This window comes from Cupressus sempervirens, chromosome 8 (assembly GCF_028749045.1).
Source record: "Cupressus sempervirens isolate cs-2001-9-10 chromosome 8, ASM2874904v1, whole genome shotgun sequence".
NCBI lineage: Eukaryota > Viridiplantae > Streptophyta > Pinopsida > Cupressales > Cupressaceae > Cupressus > Cupressus sempervirens.
In genome coordinates this window covers 112,771,848-112,792,111 of record NC_143125.1, presented here as the reverse complement: position 1 = coordinate 112,792,111, position 20,264 = coordinate 112,771,848, and the positions used below count along the sequence as shown (strand labels likewise).

The 20,264-nt window shown below is 36.5% G+C and overlaps 1 protein-coding gene across 4 annotated transcripts in view; it reads right to left on the bottom strand.

Annotated features, from left to right (window-relative positions):
• The window catches only part of LOC149541837 (uncharacterized), a 55,735-nt gene that overhangs the window by 26,453 nt on the left and 9,018 nt on the right, over positions 1-20,264 (bottom strand). For 2 of the 4 annotated variants that reach the window (XR_016355376.1, XM_089796912.1), the window contains exons 3-6: positions 7,587-7,769; positions 7,286-7,435; positions 7,076-7,117; positions 6,828-6,905 (exon numbers count right to left, since the gene is read on the bottom strand). Coding sequence is in view for 3 of the 4 variants with exons in the window: in XM_089796912.1 (XP_089653038.1) it covers positions 6,852-6,905; positions 7,076-7,117; positions 7,286-7,435; positions 7,587-7,769 (429 nt within the window). In the remaining variant the exon portion in view is untranslated. Of the gene's footprint in view, positions 1-6,827; positions 6,906-7,068; positions 7,118-7,285; positions 7,436-7,586; positions 7,770-20,264 lie in introns of all 4 variants that reach the window. The other 2 variants (XM_089796910.1, XM_089796911.1) reach the window with 1 other exon arrangement.

Below are 20,264 nucleotides of genomic sequence, written 5' to 3'. Positions count from 1 at the left end.
AATGATATTATACCGTGTGATGAATGTCCGGAAGAGGCTACAAGAGAGGCTTTGACAAGCCTACAAAAATATGCACAAAGTAAGGCAGAAAAAAAGAGGACATTTGAGGCTATGGCAGCCCCAATGGGGACTTTTAGTTCTACAAGATCAAAAACAGGTGGAGAGGATTCTTCTATTGGGCCTCGGATACGAGGATCGAGAAGTACAAGTGGGTCTCTAGTAGAATTTTGGATTCCACGTAACACTCTTGGTGCTCAACCTAGCTTGCTAGGCACTGCGTGGAACAAAGAGATGCATGAGAAGACAAAGGTGGCAATTACAAGATTTTCGGTCAGCAATGATATTCCCTTCAATTCTTTATCCAGTCCATATTGGGATCAAGTGGTAACTTCCATTTCTTTGTCTAGTAAGGGGTTCAAGTCCCCAACTCCCTATGAGGTGAGTGGGCCATTGTTACAGGACGAGGTAAGAAATATTCATCAGCTTGTAGAAAGCAAAGAACAGTTTGGGAACAGAAAGGTTGCACTATTATATCTGATGGATGAACAGATGGTAGGAATAGGACACTCATCAACTTTCTAGTTGCTTCAGGGGGGCAGCTAGTATTTCTAAAATCAGTTGATGCCTCTGATCAAGTAAAAAATGCAAAAAATTTGTGTAACATGTTGGATGAGGTGGTAATAGATGTGAGAGTTGCTAATGTCATCCAGATTGTGACTGATAATGTAGCTACATATGTGGCTACCGATAGACTTCTCATGGAGAGACATCCCACATTATTTTGGAGCCCTTGTGCTGCCCATTGTCTTGACTTACTTCTTGAGGATCTAGGGAAATTAAGCTGGGTGGAGAAGGTGGTTGAAGATGAAAGGAATATTGCTAAGTACATCTACAATCATACATGGGTCTTGAGCCTTATGGGAGAGCACACTGGTGGTAAGGATCTTGTACAGGCAGGGGTCACATGCTTTGCTTACTAATTTTCTAAACTTGCAAAGCATATCTAAGACATTGCTAGACCTGAGGAGTATGTTTCTTGATAAGAAATGGTTAGAGAGTCCTTATGCCAGGAAGCCTGAACCAAAGAAGATTGCGAGGATTGTGTTTGATAGTAACTTTCAAAAGCTGATGGAAGAGATCCTCAAAGTAAATTTTCAACTATTCATTGATGATTTAATATTCAATTTTGAAATATTGTCCTTGGCTAATTTTTGTATGTTTTATTATGTCTAGGTATCAGAACCGTTGCTGAAGGTTCTACGAATTGTGGATGGGGATAAAAAAACCCATGGGGTTTCTATATGAAGCCATGGATAGTGCAAAAGAGGCCATTCAACACTTTTATAGGTCAAATGAGACCAAATATAGACCCATATGGAACATCATTGATCGTAGGTGGAATTGACAACTCCACCAACACATTCATGCAGCTGCCTACTTCTTAGACCCCAAGTACTATTTTTCCAACACTTTTAAAGCAGATGCAGAGGTTCAAATTGGCTTGGACACGTGTATTCAAAGATTGGTTGCTAATATAGGCCTCTGAGACTTCATACTTGATGAGTTGCAGAGCTACAAGAGGGAAGAGGGGCCATTGTTTTCTTCTCCTGATTGCAAACGTAGGAGATACACCTTGCAGCGAGGTAAAAAAGAATGTGTTTAGTTTTATCATAAAGTTCATTTCTCTCGTGAAGTTTATTGGAAGTTTTACATCATAAATGGTTTTTAAATTTTTTAATCCTTGCAGATCTATGGTGGGAAGATTATGGTGCCACAACGCCTAATCTTCAAAAGCTTGCCATCCGAATTTTATTGCAGCCTTGTAGTGCTTCTGGCTGCGAGAGAAATTGGAGTACTTTTCAAAACATTCACACAAAGAAACGTAATAGGTTGACTCAAAAGCGCCTGAATGATTTGGTTTATGTGAAGTACAACCTTCTCTTGCATGAGAAGAAAGTGAAAGGGCAAGCTTCATATGAAGCACTAGACTTGGATGACATTGATCCATACTCAGCCGATTGGATTGCTCCTCCTGATGGTGAGGGTGTGGATGTTGATGAACCTTTATTGACAAATGAGCAACTAGCTGAGTTTGAGAGAGAAGCAAATGAGTGGGATGCAGATGTGGCAGCACGTGAGGAGGAACATGAGCTTGGTCATCCATCAGAGGCTTCTATCCAACGTGAGGGACAAATTAGGGCACCTGTTGAGGATGTTGCCACAGCAACTACTTCAACACCACCCACCCAACAGCAAGGATCTCTTTTGAGTTTTACTCGTAGACGCAATTTGTGATTGCTACTTTCAGTTTTCATTGATACCGAGACTTGAACTTAATATGTATTTAGAAGTAGTAGTTTCGTAGAGTTTTGACTTGATGTATCGAACTTATTTATATTCAGATGTTCTACTTGTTTTTTGGTATACGATTCTAGTAGTATGTTAAATTGTTAATGATTAATCTACTAAGTTCCTCTTGCTATAAGTATAAATTACTGTTTAACTAACTTTGAATGATATATGGTGGGTATCTCAATTTTCAAATTATTATATATTCTACAAATTTCGTGTATGTATGCGTTTTAAAGCATATTTTAAGAAATTTTATATTTTCAAATGTTCGATAAAAGTGCCGATTTATTGCCGAATTTTTAGCCGAGTTTTTGCTGATTCCAAGTTTTTCAAAATTTTGGGTCGATCGAGATGCCGATACCGAGTTTTTAAACTATGGGTGCAATACCATTCGTGGATTTGATTCTTTCGAATAGTAGAGTGCCTTGAGCTAGAGATTTGGTACAAAAAAATCTAAAGATAGCAGGCCTAAATCAGCAAAAGATGTATGTTATTGCCACTATTTGTAGAGAACCTTTGAGGTAGGAGATATGATATTTTTTAGGTTACAGTCCTATAGGCAATCTTCCCTATGAGTACAGCAGAAAATCTTAAGACATGATTTTATGGACCTTATAAGATCATAAAGAAGATAAGTGAAATTGTATAAGAGTTAAAACTACTAGAAAACAACAGAATTCGCAATGCTTTCCTATGTTGCATCTTAAGAGCACTTTGACAGAAAACTAGACCACCTTTAGAGCTACCAACACCTTTAGAGCTACCAACACTTGAAGATAAAAGGGAATTGATCTTGGAGCTGAAGGCTACTTTTCAGTGAAAGCTGGGGGCATGCACCCTGCCCAAAAACTTGAAGTACCCATCCATAGGATGTCCCCACACCAAGTACTTGGAGTACCTGAGTACCCCCACCTCCGCCATTCCACAATCATGCCACTGCCAGGACAGGTACTTGAATTTCTATTTGATTTTTGATTTTTGATTGTTACTATTGGCTATGTACTATGCGACTATGTTAAATATTCAATGGTTTTGGTTCGTGTTGCAATTTTGCTATGTTCAAGTATTTCAATTTGGTATGTTATACTGAAACATCATTCATAACTATCATTTCTGTCATGTACCCATTTTGGAGGCAATTTGATTTAATTAATTTAATTAATTAGGTTGTCCAAAATAATAAATATTTTATGAGGATGACTAATTAATTATTTTAATTAAATAAATAAATGGTATTAAATTAATTATTTATAAAGTTATCAAATAAATAAATATTAAAAGGTAACTTTATATTTAATTAATTTAATAAAGTGACTTGAATTATAAAATATTTTATAAAGTCACTTAATAGATAAAATAAAATAATGTTCTAGAAGCTTCTGGAGAAAGTGGAGGATAAAGAATAAATAGGCACCCCGGGCTTCATTTTAATCATCCAGATTTGTTGTTGCTGATGTTGATGTTTGTTGATGTGCATTGTGGAGCCTAGGATTTTTGCAATAGTCACAACTGGCCATTGAGAACGAAAACTCTCAATTGGTACGCAATTTTGAGAGTGTGAAATATCACTTGAATTATTGCAGCTGGGAGGAAGATACTTCAGTCTTCTATTTGTGCTACATTGAGGAAAAATATTTGAGTACAAAAAGCAGGCTGAAAAAGCAGGCTGAAAAAGCAGTTTGAAAAAGCAGGCCGAAAAAACAATTCGAAAAAGCAAGCCGAAAAAGCAGTTCGAAAAAGCAGGCCGAAAAAGCAGTCTGAAAAAAGCAGGCCAAAAAAGCCGGCTGAAAAAAGCAGGCTGAAAAAACAGAACCGAAAAAGCAGGTCCGGAAAAGCAATCCAAAAAAAAAGCAAAGAAAATTATTACAGCCATCTACAATCAGGAGCAGCAGCTAGAGAGGCACGACTTGGGCATTTGAGGAGGTTATTTTCTGTTCAGTGGTATTGCAATACATCTATTCTCTAAGGCAACTTCATATGCCAGGTCTGATGTGTATTTTCATAGTTGCCTTTCACTATAGAGTGCTGTTGTAATTGTCATTTCGTATCAGACCTATCATTCATTAATAGATACATCATTCATTTTTACATTCTTTACAATGGTATCAGCAATCCATGGCTTTAGTTGTATTTAATCATGCATGTAATTAGCATACTGTTGCAGGGGAATTTTGAAGTTAGATATTTAGTGTTGCATTAGTTTTCATTGGCAGCTGTAGGTGCATATTACTTTACCAGCAATCATCATATTTTGATATCTTTGTAAATGCCAAGAGTCTTGGCTAACTTAGTATGAATATTGTATTGGATACTCATTATCAATCAAGGAGATACAATTGCTGGTCATTAATAGTTGTCCTTGAGCGTTAATATATCATTTTTTAATCAGCCAGTTAGCTTGCATACCAACTGTTTGTTAAAATACCAGTTGGCTGTAGGTGATCATTTTCATGATTAGAACTCATATATGCATTCACTATTGCCAAAATTAGTTGCATATTTATGTTAGGTCATTGTTTAGACAATTTGGAGTCTTTTGTAAGCATTCTCTTTGAGGCAAATCCAAACAAGAATCACTGCAGCAATCTGAAAAGTTATATCAGTCAGAGGACCCTTGCTTGCAAAGTGTTTGACGAAATGTCAAACAACTGAAGTATAAAGATTTTTAGTGTTGGAAGAAGTTATAACCTATTGGGGTTACTACAATTTCACATTCTATATGTATATTATACATCACCCCCCTTGCCCCTCCATCATTGTCCCCCCACCATCTCAAAATTGAGGCCATTTGTCCCCCTATCTTGGAAACTCGCCTTGACGTCCCCACATACCCAACAGCAAGTGTTACACTACTATTTTTTTACTTGAGAGGGAGAAGGCTAAGAAACAAGGTCATTATGGAGTAGTTAGTATAATAGAACATTCTTCTACTCAAATATGCCACACAAGTGATCTTTTATACCAAATATGAAATTGATTCAGGGCAAACATGTTCGGGAAGGAAGGATTATCGTGTCCCCTCCTTTCCCATGCATTTATTAAAATAGAATAAAAGCATTTTTAAACACAACCTTGATATAATAACCAGTAAATATTGAATAATATATAAAAATGAAAAAGAAAAAAATAATAACAATATATTATAATTCAAATTGTGGGACCAAATTTGGAGCCCATGGGCCCTAAAAGGAAATGCATGGTTACAAATTATTGCTACTCTCATTGGCCATCTGATTTCATACTTTCCACTTTGCAATTTTGAGCTGAAGTATAATAGTATCACAGGCCAGAAAGGGTGGAAACCCTTGAAAGCCATTCAAAGGTTGGGAGAAAACCCCTTCAAGGCCATTCAAAGGTTAAAACTTAAGATGGAAACCTTATCCTCATACTCAGCCATTCCAGTAGTTGTTGCATTACACTGATCAAAGATATTAATTAGACATTTCTAAGGTTCAAAGCTAATTAAACATTATTGGAAGGTCATTGTCAATCAACATCAAGCAGATTCCCAAGGATTACACCGAGATCTGGAGGCTGATCAGCATCATTTGTTGCAAGATTTTAGGAATCATTCAATGCAACTACAAGGACACCTGGATCTTACTGCCACATCAGTCATTGTACAACACTTACTTCTGCAAACCACTTTTACCATCTAGGGAGGTTGCTGTTTGTCATGGGCCTGTAACAGATTCAGAATTTTCAGTCACTCCTGTACATTGCCATTACAATCAACCTTCGATCACAATCACCTAAATCTGGTCAGCATAGCCCAGATCTGATCACAAGACGGCAAACAAGTTCATGTTAATCGATAAACTCCTTTCTACACCTTAAGGATCTCTTGTTAGTCCAATAAATCACATTTTAATATACTATCCAATTGCAAGCCACGATAAGGATATGTGACTTGCTGTTTAAGGGTTCAACTGATATATAATGTCATTCATGTGAGCTACACAAACTCCCATTTGATTCTAAGATATTGCCAGCAGCGCTGTTATTAATTTCATTTCCAGCTATTATCAGAAGTAAACCTGCGCTGATTATTTCAATTGGAGTCCCTTAACAGCCTACAGAACAAATATGCAAAATAAATTAAATTCAAAAGAAAAGAATACACTGAGGACAGTATATTTTACCTGGCAGTCTCTTAAACTTTATGAAAATGTGAAAGTAACACATTAACACTTCAACAAAACAAATGGAAACATGAATAATAAATTTTAGCACGCAATCCAAAAGTTAATGGAATATCACAAGTGGCATTCAAACTAGCACATGTAGAAATTAGAATAATACAATCAATTATTCCTGCTAATCAGAGGAATGAAAATGTGAAAAGTAACATTTTCACAAACAAACACACAGATTAAAGTATAAATGATCAACTTTACTTTGCAATCCCAGAGTTTCTGCAATTGTGAAGTAACATATTCAGACTTAGCATAAAGAAGCATAAATCATCACTTTACCTGTCAATCCAAGAGGCGCAATCCTTACTCTAGCTCCTTCTGTCCCTGATTTTCCGGGGATTTTTGATGAAAGTGAAGCTTCACAAACACAAAAAAGTTGTACCTTATGTGAAAAAACATGTTATCATGTAAAGTAAAGATACTAAGCAGGAATCAAACACATAACATTGCCCAAAACGGGCATATGTATCACATTGTGTTGAAAAGTACACGTTGAATTTCAAAATATAAAAATCCTCACCACTTACTAGTTTGCCACAAGTTTTTCTCATGGTTACAACATTTTTACCCTATCAAAAACAATAAAGAAAACCAAATGCTTATGAGTTGAACAAGTTAGATGATTACTAGTTTCAGGATTGACAAATCTAATGTACGAAAGAAGGAATAATGAAGCTAAAATATATCAACATTCTTTATATGTTGCAGAATACATATATAGGCAAAGGAAGGCATACATGCTCAGGTTCTCCGACCCCAGCAGCTTGTCTGGTTTCAGATAGTTCTGTAGAATTGTTCTCTTCATTAATTTTAATACTTAACTTCGCCGAATCTACAGTCTCAAAGACAGAACTTGTCTGTTGAGTGGCAAGTTCACTCCGTACCATCTGTGAATTAAATAGATCTAATGATTTCACTGTGTTAAAGCGTGTTGCCTTTATGTACAAGATTAAAAATGAAAAAAATGATTGGATAAAGAACACAAAATCCATATGGCAAAGAGAAATAGGCTGACAAGAAAAAGATTGAAAGATATACCATAGGATGAGATGTGAGCACATTTGTTTTATCTGTTTCGTTCTGTTCAATTTTAGTTTTTTCCAAGCTTTCAGAATCCTCAGCACAGTAGTTTTCATCTTTTGTGTTACCTTCATCATCTTCAGAGGTTGAATAATCATTTGTTTCTTTTTCACCACTATGTTCTCCAATTTTTGTTTCCATCTGGACAAGTATAAGATTATTACAAATATAGATAAGTTTCTAGCTTCAAAGCCTGAAAACATGATATCCATTCCCCCATACAACAAACAGATGGAGCTTCTTAAAATACAAACAGAACATGTAACAACATTGAATAGGTTGAAATAAATCCATTTGAACAGCAGAGAGCACTAAAGACTTTGCAATGATGCTTCTGGTTCAGCACAAAATTTAAATAGGTTAAAGGTCATTCCATCTGATATAGCATCAAATAAGGCAAAATGTCATCAAAAAAAATTTAAAATTGCTTCATGAAGCCAGCCTTCAGAAAATTCAAACATATGGCATATTTCAGGTATCCAAAAGCCATGACAATTTCGGGTCAATATTCTTTTTCAAAATAGCCAAAACCAGAAACACAAGGTGTGGAAATTATACGCATGATAGCAGCTACCCTGCAACTAAAAATAAATGCTGTCCTGCAATCAGAGAAGCATCACAGGTATCTTCATGATTGCTGTCTCACTTGCACACAAGCTCCAAGGTCGGACAATGATCTCCAAGCCAGAATGGTAAGCCTTATGATTGTGAAACCGGAACCCTTAAATTGGGGGAGCTTGATTTGTGACACATGGGCTGAAAATCTAATAGGTTCAAATTTTCTGCAATTTTTCAAGTGATAAAGCATTAAGGATTTAATCCTAAAATCTGTGACTTTCAAGAGGAACAATATACCTCGTCCCCACATAAAGTGGTGTTACATCCCAAAATTTTGACCTAAATTTTAAACTTGTTCATAACCGTTGGATTTAACGAATTATTCTTTCATGATCATGTGAAATAGTAGTTATTTATATATGTTGTATTAACTCTTAATGAAGATGGTCGTTAACCTTTAACTGTTATTAGACGATTAGCAGTTGCTTGATTCAAATAACAACTATTATGTTTTAACGAAATTATTATAGAGCTATTATTATGGCAAAGGTGTTTTTCATGGGTGATTGCAGGAGAAGATGAAGGGGGGAAGCATTGCTAAATGGGATCATTAGAATGGGATGTTCGCTTAGTTCAGTCATCCAGATCGGCAAGTATGGCCTTAAACTTCTTTGGAAAGGACGCAACGACTTGATCACAAGATACATTTTTGGGACCCGCATGAGCTATTAATAAAATAATCTAAGAAAACATAAAATAATCTAATTTAAAAATATAAAACATACCTCAAGGGATTTTTAATTGATCTTCATCATATCATTATAATAAATATTTACATACGTACATATAAATATAAAAATGAAATGGGACCAATAAATTATAATATCATAATTTAATGATGTCACCCCATTGATATACTTACATGAGCGTATATAACTATATATTATAATAACAATTGAAAATTATAATCTTTCTAACTCTTCTTTCCAATTTCTTATTTTATTTCATTTTTTTCCTTTCCCTCTTTTTCCATAATCGATTTAATACTTGGAATTTGAATGGTTTAAAGTCTTTAAACCGATGGAAGCCGAGAAGCCACGGCTAGACTTTTAAATAGAAGCCGTGAAGGGAGTCGAACACTACTGTCCACATTCTCACTTTTCTTTTTCTGCCACCATTTCCAAACTCTTTGCCTCGATAGCCCCGAGATCTACTTCATCACCAATATTTTCTACATCCACCAGCACCCTGCAAATACCGATTCAAAACCTTGATCAGATTGTGCGAATATAACTGAGCCGAGCAAGTATTCCGGCTAGGATACTGAGGTTAGGTGCTGAAGGTGACATCTTAAGAGATGAGAGGGTGCAGATCAAAATTCAAGTTCTTCAAACCATACAAATCAGGTCATGAAATACCTTCCTATGTTATTCCTTTGTTTGAATGCAAGATCTACTGCAGTCGGCTAGGCTTAGGAGTCTTTCCTTTATGACTGAGATCATAATATGTAACTTGCTGACTATTTCCTGCTAATAATATTGAGTTTCCCATTTTATTTTCATTGTATCCTGAACCATCATTAAAGAAGTTGAGTGGTAACTTTGAAAAAGGAGTCTCATAATGTCCTTCATGAATAGTACTAATATCAATAGCAAGATTTATGCTGTCTCAAGCTATGATAAAGATATTAAGAGCAGAATGCTCATCCAATGCACCTGGGAATCACTGGCAATGAAGCCACAAAATAGTGAAGAGGTGAAAAAGGGTAGACTGCTCATAAATTTTTAATGCACCTAGGACTCACCGGCTGGTAGCCATGAAATGGTGAAGAGGTGGAATAAATCTGCAAGAAAACAAAGAAAAAAGCAGACATGAATAACTTAAAAGAAATATGCTCAATAGCTCATGCTTATCCCTATAATGTAACATGTTGTCAAGTCGAGCGGTGGTGATCGGGTTGTTGAACCCATCAAAAATCCTTGGCCAAGGTAATTTATAGGCATGTTTGCCATCTAATGATCACTTGATGTCAGTAGCGCCAGTTATGTAAGCATGTCCGTTTCATAACTGAACAGACATTCAAAACACCAAGATGCTTAGGTGGCTAGACTAAAGAACATCCCAAGCCTGATCCCGAAGTAGGGAGGACCATTCTAATTTAATAGAATGTGTGAAAATAAGTATGGTCCAAGGTTGGGAGGTTAAGCCTATGTCAATGCTTCTCCTCTCACCAAAGTCGAGGCTTGCACAACCAACTAAAGATCCTCCGATAATGCGTGCATGTTCATTTCTTTTCTTGTTAAGCATTTACTTTACTTGTTAATCAGTTGATCATAAATACAGTTATGATAGTTAGTCGTTAATCTAGTTATTTCCGCTGAACATGATCATTGCTCTAGTTATTTCAATTGAATATGATTACAGTTATTTTCTGTTAATTATTAATCAGTTGATCATGAATACAATTATGATAGTTAGTCGTTATTCTATTTATTTCAGCTGATCATGAATTACAGTTATGAATAGTTAATCATTGATCTAGTTATTTCAATTGAATATGATTACAGTTATTTTTTGTTAAATGTTAAAAGCAGTTAATATCATGTGAGAGGGATTCAGTTATCTACATATAAATGCTGGGAGTTTTCAAAAAGAAGAAAGCTGTGCAGCTGGATAAATTTGCAAAAAAGCTATGGTTAGGGTTCCCAAAAACAATTTAAATGAAAGTGAAAGGTCAAAATCACGATTTTGTGGTTTGCAGCAAGTTTTGATAATTAAAATGCAATTAAATCAATTGAAATCACAAAATTTCACTCAAGAACTTTTCAAGAGTGAATTTTTGGTTTGTACAGCAATTTTGTGTTTGACAAAAAACGTGGGCTGGGATGTGTCACAATTACACGCAATTATTGTTTTTTATCTATATAACTCAAGCCTTCCTTATCTAATAAAAGGTAAAGCAATATACTGGTGGCCAGAGAATTCATCCCTTCTCCTTTAAAAAAATCCTCCTTGTGACTCCTTGAGGAAGAGAGGAGACTCATTAGAGATTTCCACATAAGAAAATTATAACCCTCCAACAGAATGTAGGAGACATGGGCAAACTCAAAAAACAGTAAGGAAATGGGCCAATTGATAATCACTCTCAAATTGGGTAACATGTACCACTGCAGGTGTCTTTGTACCAACAGGACTTCAATTGGCCCTCACATCAGTTAGAGTCTAGAGATGCAGGTTTGCCCAAACTGAGCAACAAATTTCTCTACCCACCTGTCCTAATTTCCAGACCTCTGTCCCAAAAAGCATTTCCAATCTTGAATACATTCAAAAACTCATGGAGGGAGAAAAAATTACAGTCCATCAATATCTAACCGTACTCCAGGAATTTTATTGGAATATTTTAGTATCTTTTGCTATTTTTAGCTAGCTTTGTAGAATCTTCTGTCCATGGTCATTTCAGTATTTTATTTATTATTTTATTTTGGTCTTCTATTTGTAGAAGACTTTCTCATTAGTTTGAAGCTCTTACAAATTGCTATACGCACCCATTGGTTTCATTAATTCAAGCCGCACTTTGGAGTTTCATGGTATCAAAGCAAGCTTTGATTTTATTTTTTTTAAGTGTGGGTTTTTTTCTAAACAGTAATTAGAAATTTTTGTTCCCAAGGCTTTTTGTGACCTTGTGTTTTTTTCTATGGCATTGCCAGTCTATGCCTACAACCTTGTTTTGCCATCATTTGCGTCTCAGCACCACACTTGTTCGTGCCTCCGCAAATCGCACGTTTTTCAAACCCGTGTCCAACCCCTATCTGCCCAAGTATCGGTTTACCTAAGAGTTGTGAGTAGGGTTTGGCAGCTCATTTCTAATATCTTTGGCCCTCACAAAGCTGCATCCAAACATTAGTTGATGACCAACAGCATTTTTTCTCAATTATTTCTAGCCACAAGTGACATAGATTAGAAGCATTGGGAGTCATTTTCTCAAGTATGTATTTCTGTCTATGTATTGTTTGTCACCCATGTTATTGACAACGCATTTGCACCATGCAAATCCGATGCCCATCTTTGGACATTATTTTCTACGACCTACAATGGTTTTGCCAAAAAAATGCTAGGGTTTGACCAAGTGTTTGCTAAGTTATCAAGTTCCTACCCACAGACCCCAAACTGGGTTCGATTATGCATCAAATACAAGTGCATATGTGGGAACGTCTTGGGTACTTCGTGTACTTGATATGGCTTATTCAAGTAATTTTCAACTATGAATTGCCATTTAATATTTATCTTTGGCATTTGGCATTGATCAATGATCAAGTATCATTAAATGAAATTATTTAGTTTTACAATTCTATATATTTCTCTTTTCTTTTGTGTGTGTATATAGTATATACACACGTACCCATACGTACCAAAACCCTTGAAAAAGTATTCACATACCCATGTGATGGGTTTGCGTACTACACCTGTCCCTGAACCCACTAAGAATTTTTGTTTTTAAACCCAACTAGGGTTTTCAATTTTTGCAACTACTTTGGAAATTTCTTGGGATTTTGGAACAATTCGGAATATTATCTATGGTTTGACCTTTTTTTTTAAAATCAGCTTTCTAAGGTTTCATTTCATGCAATTCATATAGTTACTTTTGAATCTCATCTTTTTGGGGATCTATGTCAGCTAAACAACAGCTTTTGCCTTATGTTTTGCCTTCACACGATTGACTAGTTTGAAGTCAATGTTCCTGATGGCGTCTTTGACCAACATTATGTTGGAGGGTAATCAAAAATTCAACAACCACAATGGAAACAGTGCATGATAACAATCTTTCAGTATCAATGTCTTGACAAGATTATTTAGGGTACAAAAACATGTCCTACACAAGTTGGAGTGGAACAAGACAAATTTGATGACTATAACCAAGAAGTTGTCATGTTGATCAAACTTTCAATCACAAATGATCAGCTCCCTCATATGCCTTTTAGCAAAACAACTAAAGAGATCTAGGAACTCTTGAAGGATCTTTACGAGACATCTGACAAGAGATGAGCTTTCTTTTCGAATAATATGTTGCTTTCTATCATGATGCATGAGAAGATGTCTCTCCAAGCATATCTTACAAAGATCACGGACATTTGTGACTAGTTGGAGGCTATTTGCAGCAAGATGTAGGAAGAAGATATGGTAGTGATCACACTGAAGAGCATGACCCTATCCTATGAGCATTTAGTTGAGACACTCAATATCACTTCTACTAGTGCTGATCTGAAGTTTCCTGACCTTTGCAACAAGCTTTTGCAGCGGGATAGATGGAAGCAACATCTTGGAAGTAGTGCTAGTTCATCCTCCACAAAACAAGTACCCTACACAGCGAAAGCCTCAAACAAGAAGAAAGCTTAACCTCAGTCCTCCCAACAAAAAGCACCAAGTAAACCTCTGGCATATTCAAAGAAGAAGAGAGTTCAGTACAATAATTATAATAAGTTCGATCACATGAAGATAGATTACAAGAAACGGTTGGCATTTGTACAATCTACATAGGAAAGGTCTCATTAGAAGGCCCAAGCTGCTACGCATTCTAATCAGGAGTCTACCTCCTATGCATTCATGGTCACATGCACATTTGAACATGATAAATCATTTGCCTAGTACATTGACTCTAATGCCTCCTAGCATTTCACACATCATCAAGATTAGTCCACAAAATTCACGCCTTCCACAAATTCAGTGATCTTTGGAGGTGAGGAGCATACTAGTTATTGGAAAGGGCAACATTCAAATCTCACATGGTGGAAAAGATTTGATCTTTCTCAATGTATATTTTGTCCTAGGTACGAAGCTTAATCTATTGTCAATTAGTCAAATTGTTTTTCGTTCTCTACAACTAGATGTCCTCTTTAGTTCACAAGCATCAATGACATTGGTAACTGAATATTCACTATCTCTTAGTTGGCTTGAAAAAGTTTGCTTGTTGGATTACTTAAGTTTCATACATAGAATCATGGAGTTTGTGAAACTTGTCAAGCTGGAAAGCAACATCCGACTTCGTTTCAGATGGTGATAATAGGGGGACATCCAAGGTCTTACGGTTGGTTCATGCAAATATCTATGGAATTGTGAACATTCCATCAGTTACTAGACATAGGTATTTTCCATTTTTTTTAATGATTTCAACAGAAAAATGTGGGTATATTCTCATCAACATAAATCAGAGATGTTCAACATGTTTCAAAAGTGTAAGGCCTTAGTGGAAAAAGAGTTGAGTTTTCAAATAGGCACTCAATGGTGGCAAATTTTGTTCATCTGATTTATCCAACTTTTTTGCATCACAATCAACTTACCACACCTTACACCCCTCAACAAAACAATGTTGAGTGTAGGAACTATACAAACAACCTTGATCCATGTTGGAGCAAAGAGATGTTCCAAAGAAGTTTTGGGTAGAAGCAGTCTATACTACAATTTGTCTTCTAAATCAGTCTCCCACAAAGGTTGTTAAGAAGGTGACCTGAGAGGAAGCTTGGTCTAGACGAACACTCAAAATGAGCCATCTAAAGGTTTTTGGCTCTACAGCTTATGCTTGGATTCTAAATGCCAAATGCACCAATTAAGATTTCAAGACATAGAAATACTTTCACAAACTATAGCAATAATCATAAGGCTTCTCGGCTGGTTGATGTTGCAACTGGTCATTTCAACTTTAGTAAACATGTGGTGTTTGATAAAGACTAAGGATTGTTTTAGTCTTCTCTTTTTTTGAGCCCTAGGGATCAGGCTCCAAAGGCTATAGATTTGGATCTTAGACTTCCATTCAATTCACTTGGGTGGGGGTGTTTAAATGACATTGTACCACTCGCATCTCCTTGAGACATTCAAGATCCACATCTAGAGGTCTCAAGTGATGTTGTTCCTCCTATAGCAGATGTTGATTCTTCTAGTAGTGGGCCAAGAGCATTAGTGATCTTCATGATGATATGCATATTGAGGATAGATCAACTAGGAATAAGAACAAGCAGCGTACAACTAAACTTTTCTCTTGTGGCAAGCATTCACAGTATTTATGAGCCTTGGACATATCCAAAGCCAAAAGGTATACAAGGTGGGCACAAGCTATGGCATTTGAACATCTAAGTCTCTTAAAAAAATAGCACTTGGGTGTTGTCAGAGCTTCCACTAGGGAAGAAGCCAATTGGCTGCAAATGGATGTATAAAACCAAGTATAAGTTTGATGGAAATTTTGGTAAGTACAAGGCTTGGTTAGTAGCTAAAGGGTTTTCATATAAAGAGGGCATCAACAATGAGGAGAAATTTGCTCCCACCACCAAAATAAGTACCATTGGGCTTATCCTTGCTCTATCAACTCAGATTAGATGGAAAGTTTGTCAAATGGATGTCAATAGTGCCTTTCTCAATGGTGATTTGTAGGAAGAAGTCCACAAGATCCAAGTTTCACAGTTGTTGGAAAAGAACACAGGGTTTGCAAATCGTTCAAAGCACTCTATGGACTCAAACAAGCTCTGTGTGCATAGTACATCAAAATTCATAAGTATTTAAATGATCATGAGTTTTAGGGGATCCCTGATCCTAATCTATATGCCAAGCATGCTAGAGATGAGATTCTTATTTTGTCATCTATGTTGATGATTTGATCAAATTTGGTAGTGCAGCACATTTGGTGAAGAAGGTCAAATAGAACTTTTGATAGGACAGATTTGGGACTTATCCATTATTTGTCATGGTGTTAAGAATTGGCAGACAGATTGCAACATATTTATTTCTCAGTCGAAGTATGCAAGAAGTTTGTTGGATAAGTTTTAGATGCATGATTGCAAACTTGCATCTACACCTATGGAGAAAGGGTTGAAGTTTACAGCCAAATAGGAATAACCTAGGATACCAATTCATCTCAGAAAGCAAAGGCTTTTGCATTGAATGCAGAAGGATGTCTGGAAGCCCTGCGGCTGGCTTCGGCCAGCATCTGCAGGGCTTCCAGACACATCCGAGAGCATCCGCGGGCCCAACAGCCAGCAAAGTTTTAAAAAAAACCATTAAAAACATTTTATAAGACTTAAGTGAACAATTAAACATGTGTTGTAATTGCTTTTTTAGGTTGCTTTTTGCTATGAAACTCTAAAATGACCCTAAAGGTGAATATTGAAGCATTCACAACTCATTTTGGAACTTTGTTTGCACCTATAGGCACTTCTCATTTGGTCTCTAGTTTTCATTGTCATTGTGAAGCCAAGTTCAGCATTTTCGAAGAGGATCGATCAAAGAGGGAGAGATAGCATTCCCAAAGGAGTTTAAATCATCCAAGGTAAGTGATCAATCCCATTCTTAAGTATTTTGATGGATTTTTTAGAGTTTTTGATGATTTTTTTCAAGTTCTTGAAGATTTTTTTAAAGTTTTTTTTCAATTTTTTTTTTTGAAAGATATGTAGAAGCAACTTTGGGTATCTATTTTAGTAGTTTTTTCTCACTTCTTTCCACTTGTATGCATGATGTTCATAGTTGTTAAGACCTAATTAAAATTTATTCATTTTCTTATAGAATAGGTTGCAAAAAACTAGGCAACAATGGATACCGGTGGTAGTGCTAGTCAAAGTTCAGTGGGGGCCCAAGGAGGGGAAGGGACTTATAATTTCAAAATTGATATAGGTTCTTCTTTGTGGAGACATACAACACAAATATCACATGTTTCAGGAAGTGGCTCATACTATTGGAAGTGCAATTATTGTCAAAGTAACAAAGGAAAACCTTTCAATAGCTCATATTCTCGAGTGAAGCTTCATTTTATGGGCCCTGTTGGCAAAGGATTTGGAATGTGCAAAGGCAAAAATGGTACTGGGATGACTAGTGCAAAAATACTTTCATTTTGTGAGAGAACAAGAAGTTGGTGATGCATTGATCAATAGATCAAAAAAAAGCTACTATCAAGCTCCTTCCTCAAAGAGCAAGCTGCATGCACCCACTGAACCAATTACATCCTCCCAACACCCATTCTTGGAAGTACCTGTGCCAGGAGCAGATAAGGAAGAAATGGGAATTTCAACCCGCAAAAGAGGCCCATTGCACACCGCATTTAAATTGGAGGCAAGAGACTACGTTGATGAAGCTATTGCACGTTGCCTCCATGCGAATGGGCTTCCTTTCAACTTGGTGAGATCGCCCTATTGGAAGGAAATGGTGACAACAATCAAAGAATCACCAGCTGACTACGCAAGCCTGGGGTATGAAAAGGTGCGTACAACTCTATTGCAACAAGAGAAGACACATATAGAGAAAGACCTTCAACCAATCAAAAAATCTTGGAAAACTTCGGGTCTAACTATTGTGTCAGATGGTTGGAAGGACACAAGAAATCGGCCATTGATTAATGTGATTGCAGTTTCCCCCAAAGGGGTAGTGTTTTTGAAGGCTATTGATTGTGAGGGGCAAGTGAAGGATTCCGAATTCATTTCATAGAATTCTCATCGAGGCCATCGAGATGGTGAGTAGTAAGAATGTGGTATAGGTGGTCACAGACAATGCCAAAAATTGCAGGGGTGCGGGTGCTTTAGTGGAGAGTCGGTATGAGCATATTTTTTGGACCCCATAAATTGTTCACTCCCTTAACTTGATCATGAAGAGGATTGGCACTGAAGCAGAGTGGGTGAAGAAAATATACAAAGAGGGGGAGGGCATATAGATGTTTGTGACCAACCACCACATGTCACAATCCATTTTTTAAACATACTCCAAATTGGAGTTGCTGAAGGTAAATTAATTTTTTTAAATTACTAAGTTTCATGGTTTTGTAATTTAGTTAAAAATTAAAATTTATAATTATATTGTCAAATGACATATTGTTAACTAGCTTAGGTTGCTGAGACCCGTTTTGCATCTCATATAATTGTTATGAGACGACTCCTCAAGGTAAAAGCTGCATTAAGCCAAATGATCATCGATAATCAATGGGGCGTATGGAAGATCTCAAATACAAAAAGAGCACAAAGGATCAGGGATTTGATCTTGAATGAGAGTTGGTTAGCTCGTGTGGCATATGTATTGGATTTGACCAAGCCCATCATGACTATGCTCTGTTTTGCTGATACAGATACACCTTGCTTGGGGGATGTGTATGATGGCATGGACACCATGGTTGAGAAGGTAAAACATTCTATACAAGCACATGAGAGTGACCCCACACAATGCGAAGCCTTATGCAAACACGTGCAAGCAATTATCCACCGTCGCTGGAATAAGATGACACACCATTGCACCTCCTTGCCTATGCCTTATCTCCTAGGTACTATAGTGAGGAGGTAGTTGGTATGCAGGGTAGAGTTGCTGAGGGGTGCCACAAAGCTCTTACAAGACTGTTCCAATTAGAAGAAATGCATGAAAAAGTGAGGGAAGAATTTGGGTTGTTTGCTTCGAGGTTAAGGCATTCTCCATTTGCACTAAAGGACCAAAATAGAATGGGAGCTATCACATGGTGGTACATGTATAGTCAACCTTTCAAGCATCTTCAACCTCTTGCAATCAAGGTCCTATCACAAGTAAGTTTTTTATTTTGTTTTGTAAATTTGTTTTAAACTTTTATGTTTACACTTGCATTCTAGAATTTAGTGTTTCACACATTCTTTAAAATTAATTTTCTTTTCATTTGTATGTTTTGTGACAACTATCTAGGTTGGTAGTTCTTCTACTGCTGAAAGGAATTGGAGTATATACTCCTTTATCCATTCAATGAAGCGCAACCAATTGGGCTCCAAGAAAGCTAAGGACTTGGTCTTTGTCCACACCAACTTGCGTCATTTGTCAGATAAGAATGATCATTACAAGGAAGGGGCAACAAAGCTTTGGGATGTAGCCCCTGAGTGTGCAGATTTGGATGCAACACTTCATGATCTTATTATAGTTGGAGACGGTAATGATGATAGTGCGGCACGTGGTGCATCTAGCATAAGTGGAACCATGTTTGGTTCAAATGATCTTTCAGCAGTTGGAGATGATGATGAGAATGTGGATTTTCTTGCGAATCCTTATGATTCAGAGTCAGACTCTGATTGATTGAATCTTCAACCATTAACTATGTTTTTATTTTGTTGAAATCTTGAACATGACCTATTTGAACTTATTGTCTAAGACTAAATGCTAATGTTGGACAAGCACATATTGATATTGATATATCATATGAATTTTGAAATATCTTGAATTTTGATAAAGGGTTAAGTATCATAGATTCATAGTCATACTATCAAATGATTTGTTTTTGTATATTTCTTGCATTTCTTTGCATATATTAGTATATTTGATATTCTTGCATTTCTTTGCATATATTATATAATATATATATGTTTCCTCCCACATCCACATCCAAAAAAAAAATCCCCGCATCCCTTATCCGCTTCCAGAATCCGCATCCAAATCGGTAACTTAGGGAATAATCGATGGTGTATGAATCAGTATTCAGGCATCTAGTAGGCAACGTCATCTATCTCAAAGTCATTAGACCTGGCATCAGCCATGTTGTGAACTAGATCTCTTGCTTCAAGACAGTCCAAAAGCTAAACACTAAGTTGCAATGAAGCATGTGCTGAACTACATGAAGGGCAATCCTAATTTTGGCATTTTGTAGCAAAAGCACAGATCCTAGGCTCATTAATTTTACAGACTGAGATTAGGCATGATATGATGATGACAAAAAGTCTACTTCTAGGTATGTTGATTTCTGAGGGTTGAAGCCTTTATTGTACCGTGTTGCGGCCCATTATTGACTGATAAGTGAGCCGTGGTTTTTACCCAAAAAGGTTTCCATGTGATAAATTATGTGCGTCATTGTCTCAAATCATTTCGTGTGAATCTGTTCTATCTGTTAGTAAATTTTAAAATACCAGTTCACCCCATCCCCCTCTCACTATTTTTTTCTTATCGACAAGAAGATCCTACTCCCTCATTTTGTGATAATCAGGGGATCCTAAAACTTGTCAAAAATTCAATTTTCCATGAACTGACCAAGTATGTTGATCTCCAATGTTATTTCATAAGCAAGACTATCAAAGATGGATCAGTGATGTTGTAGTATGTCCCAATAGAGGA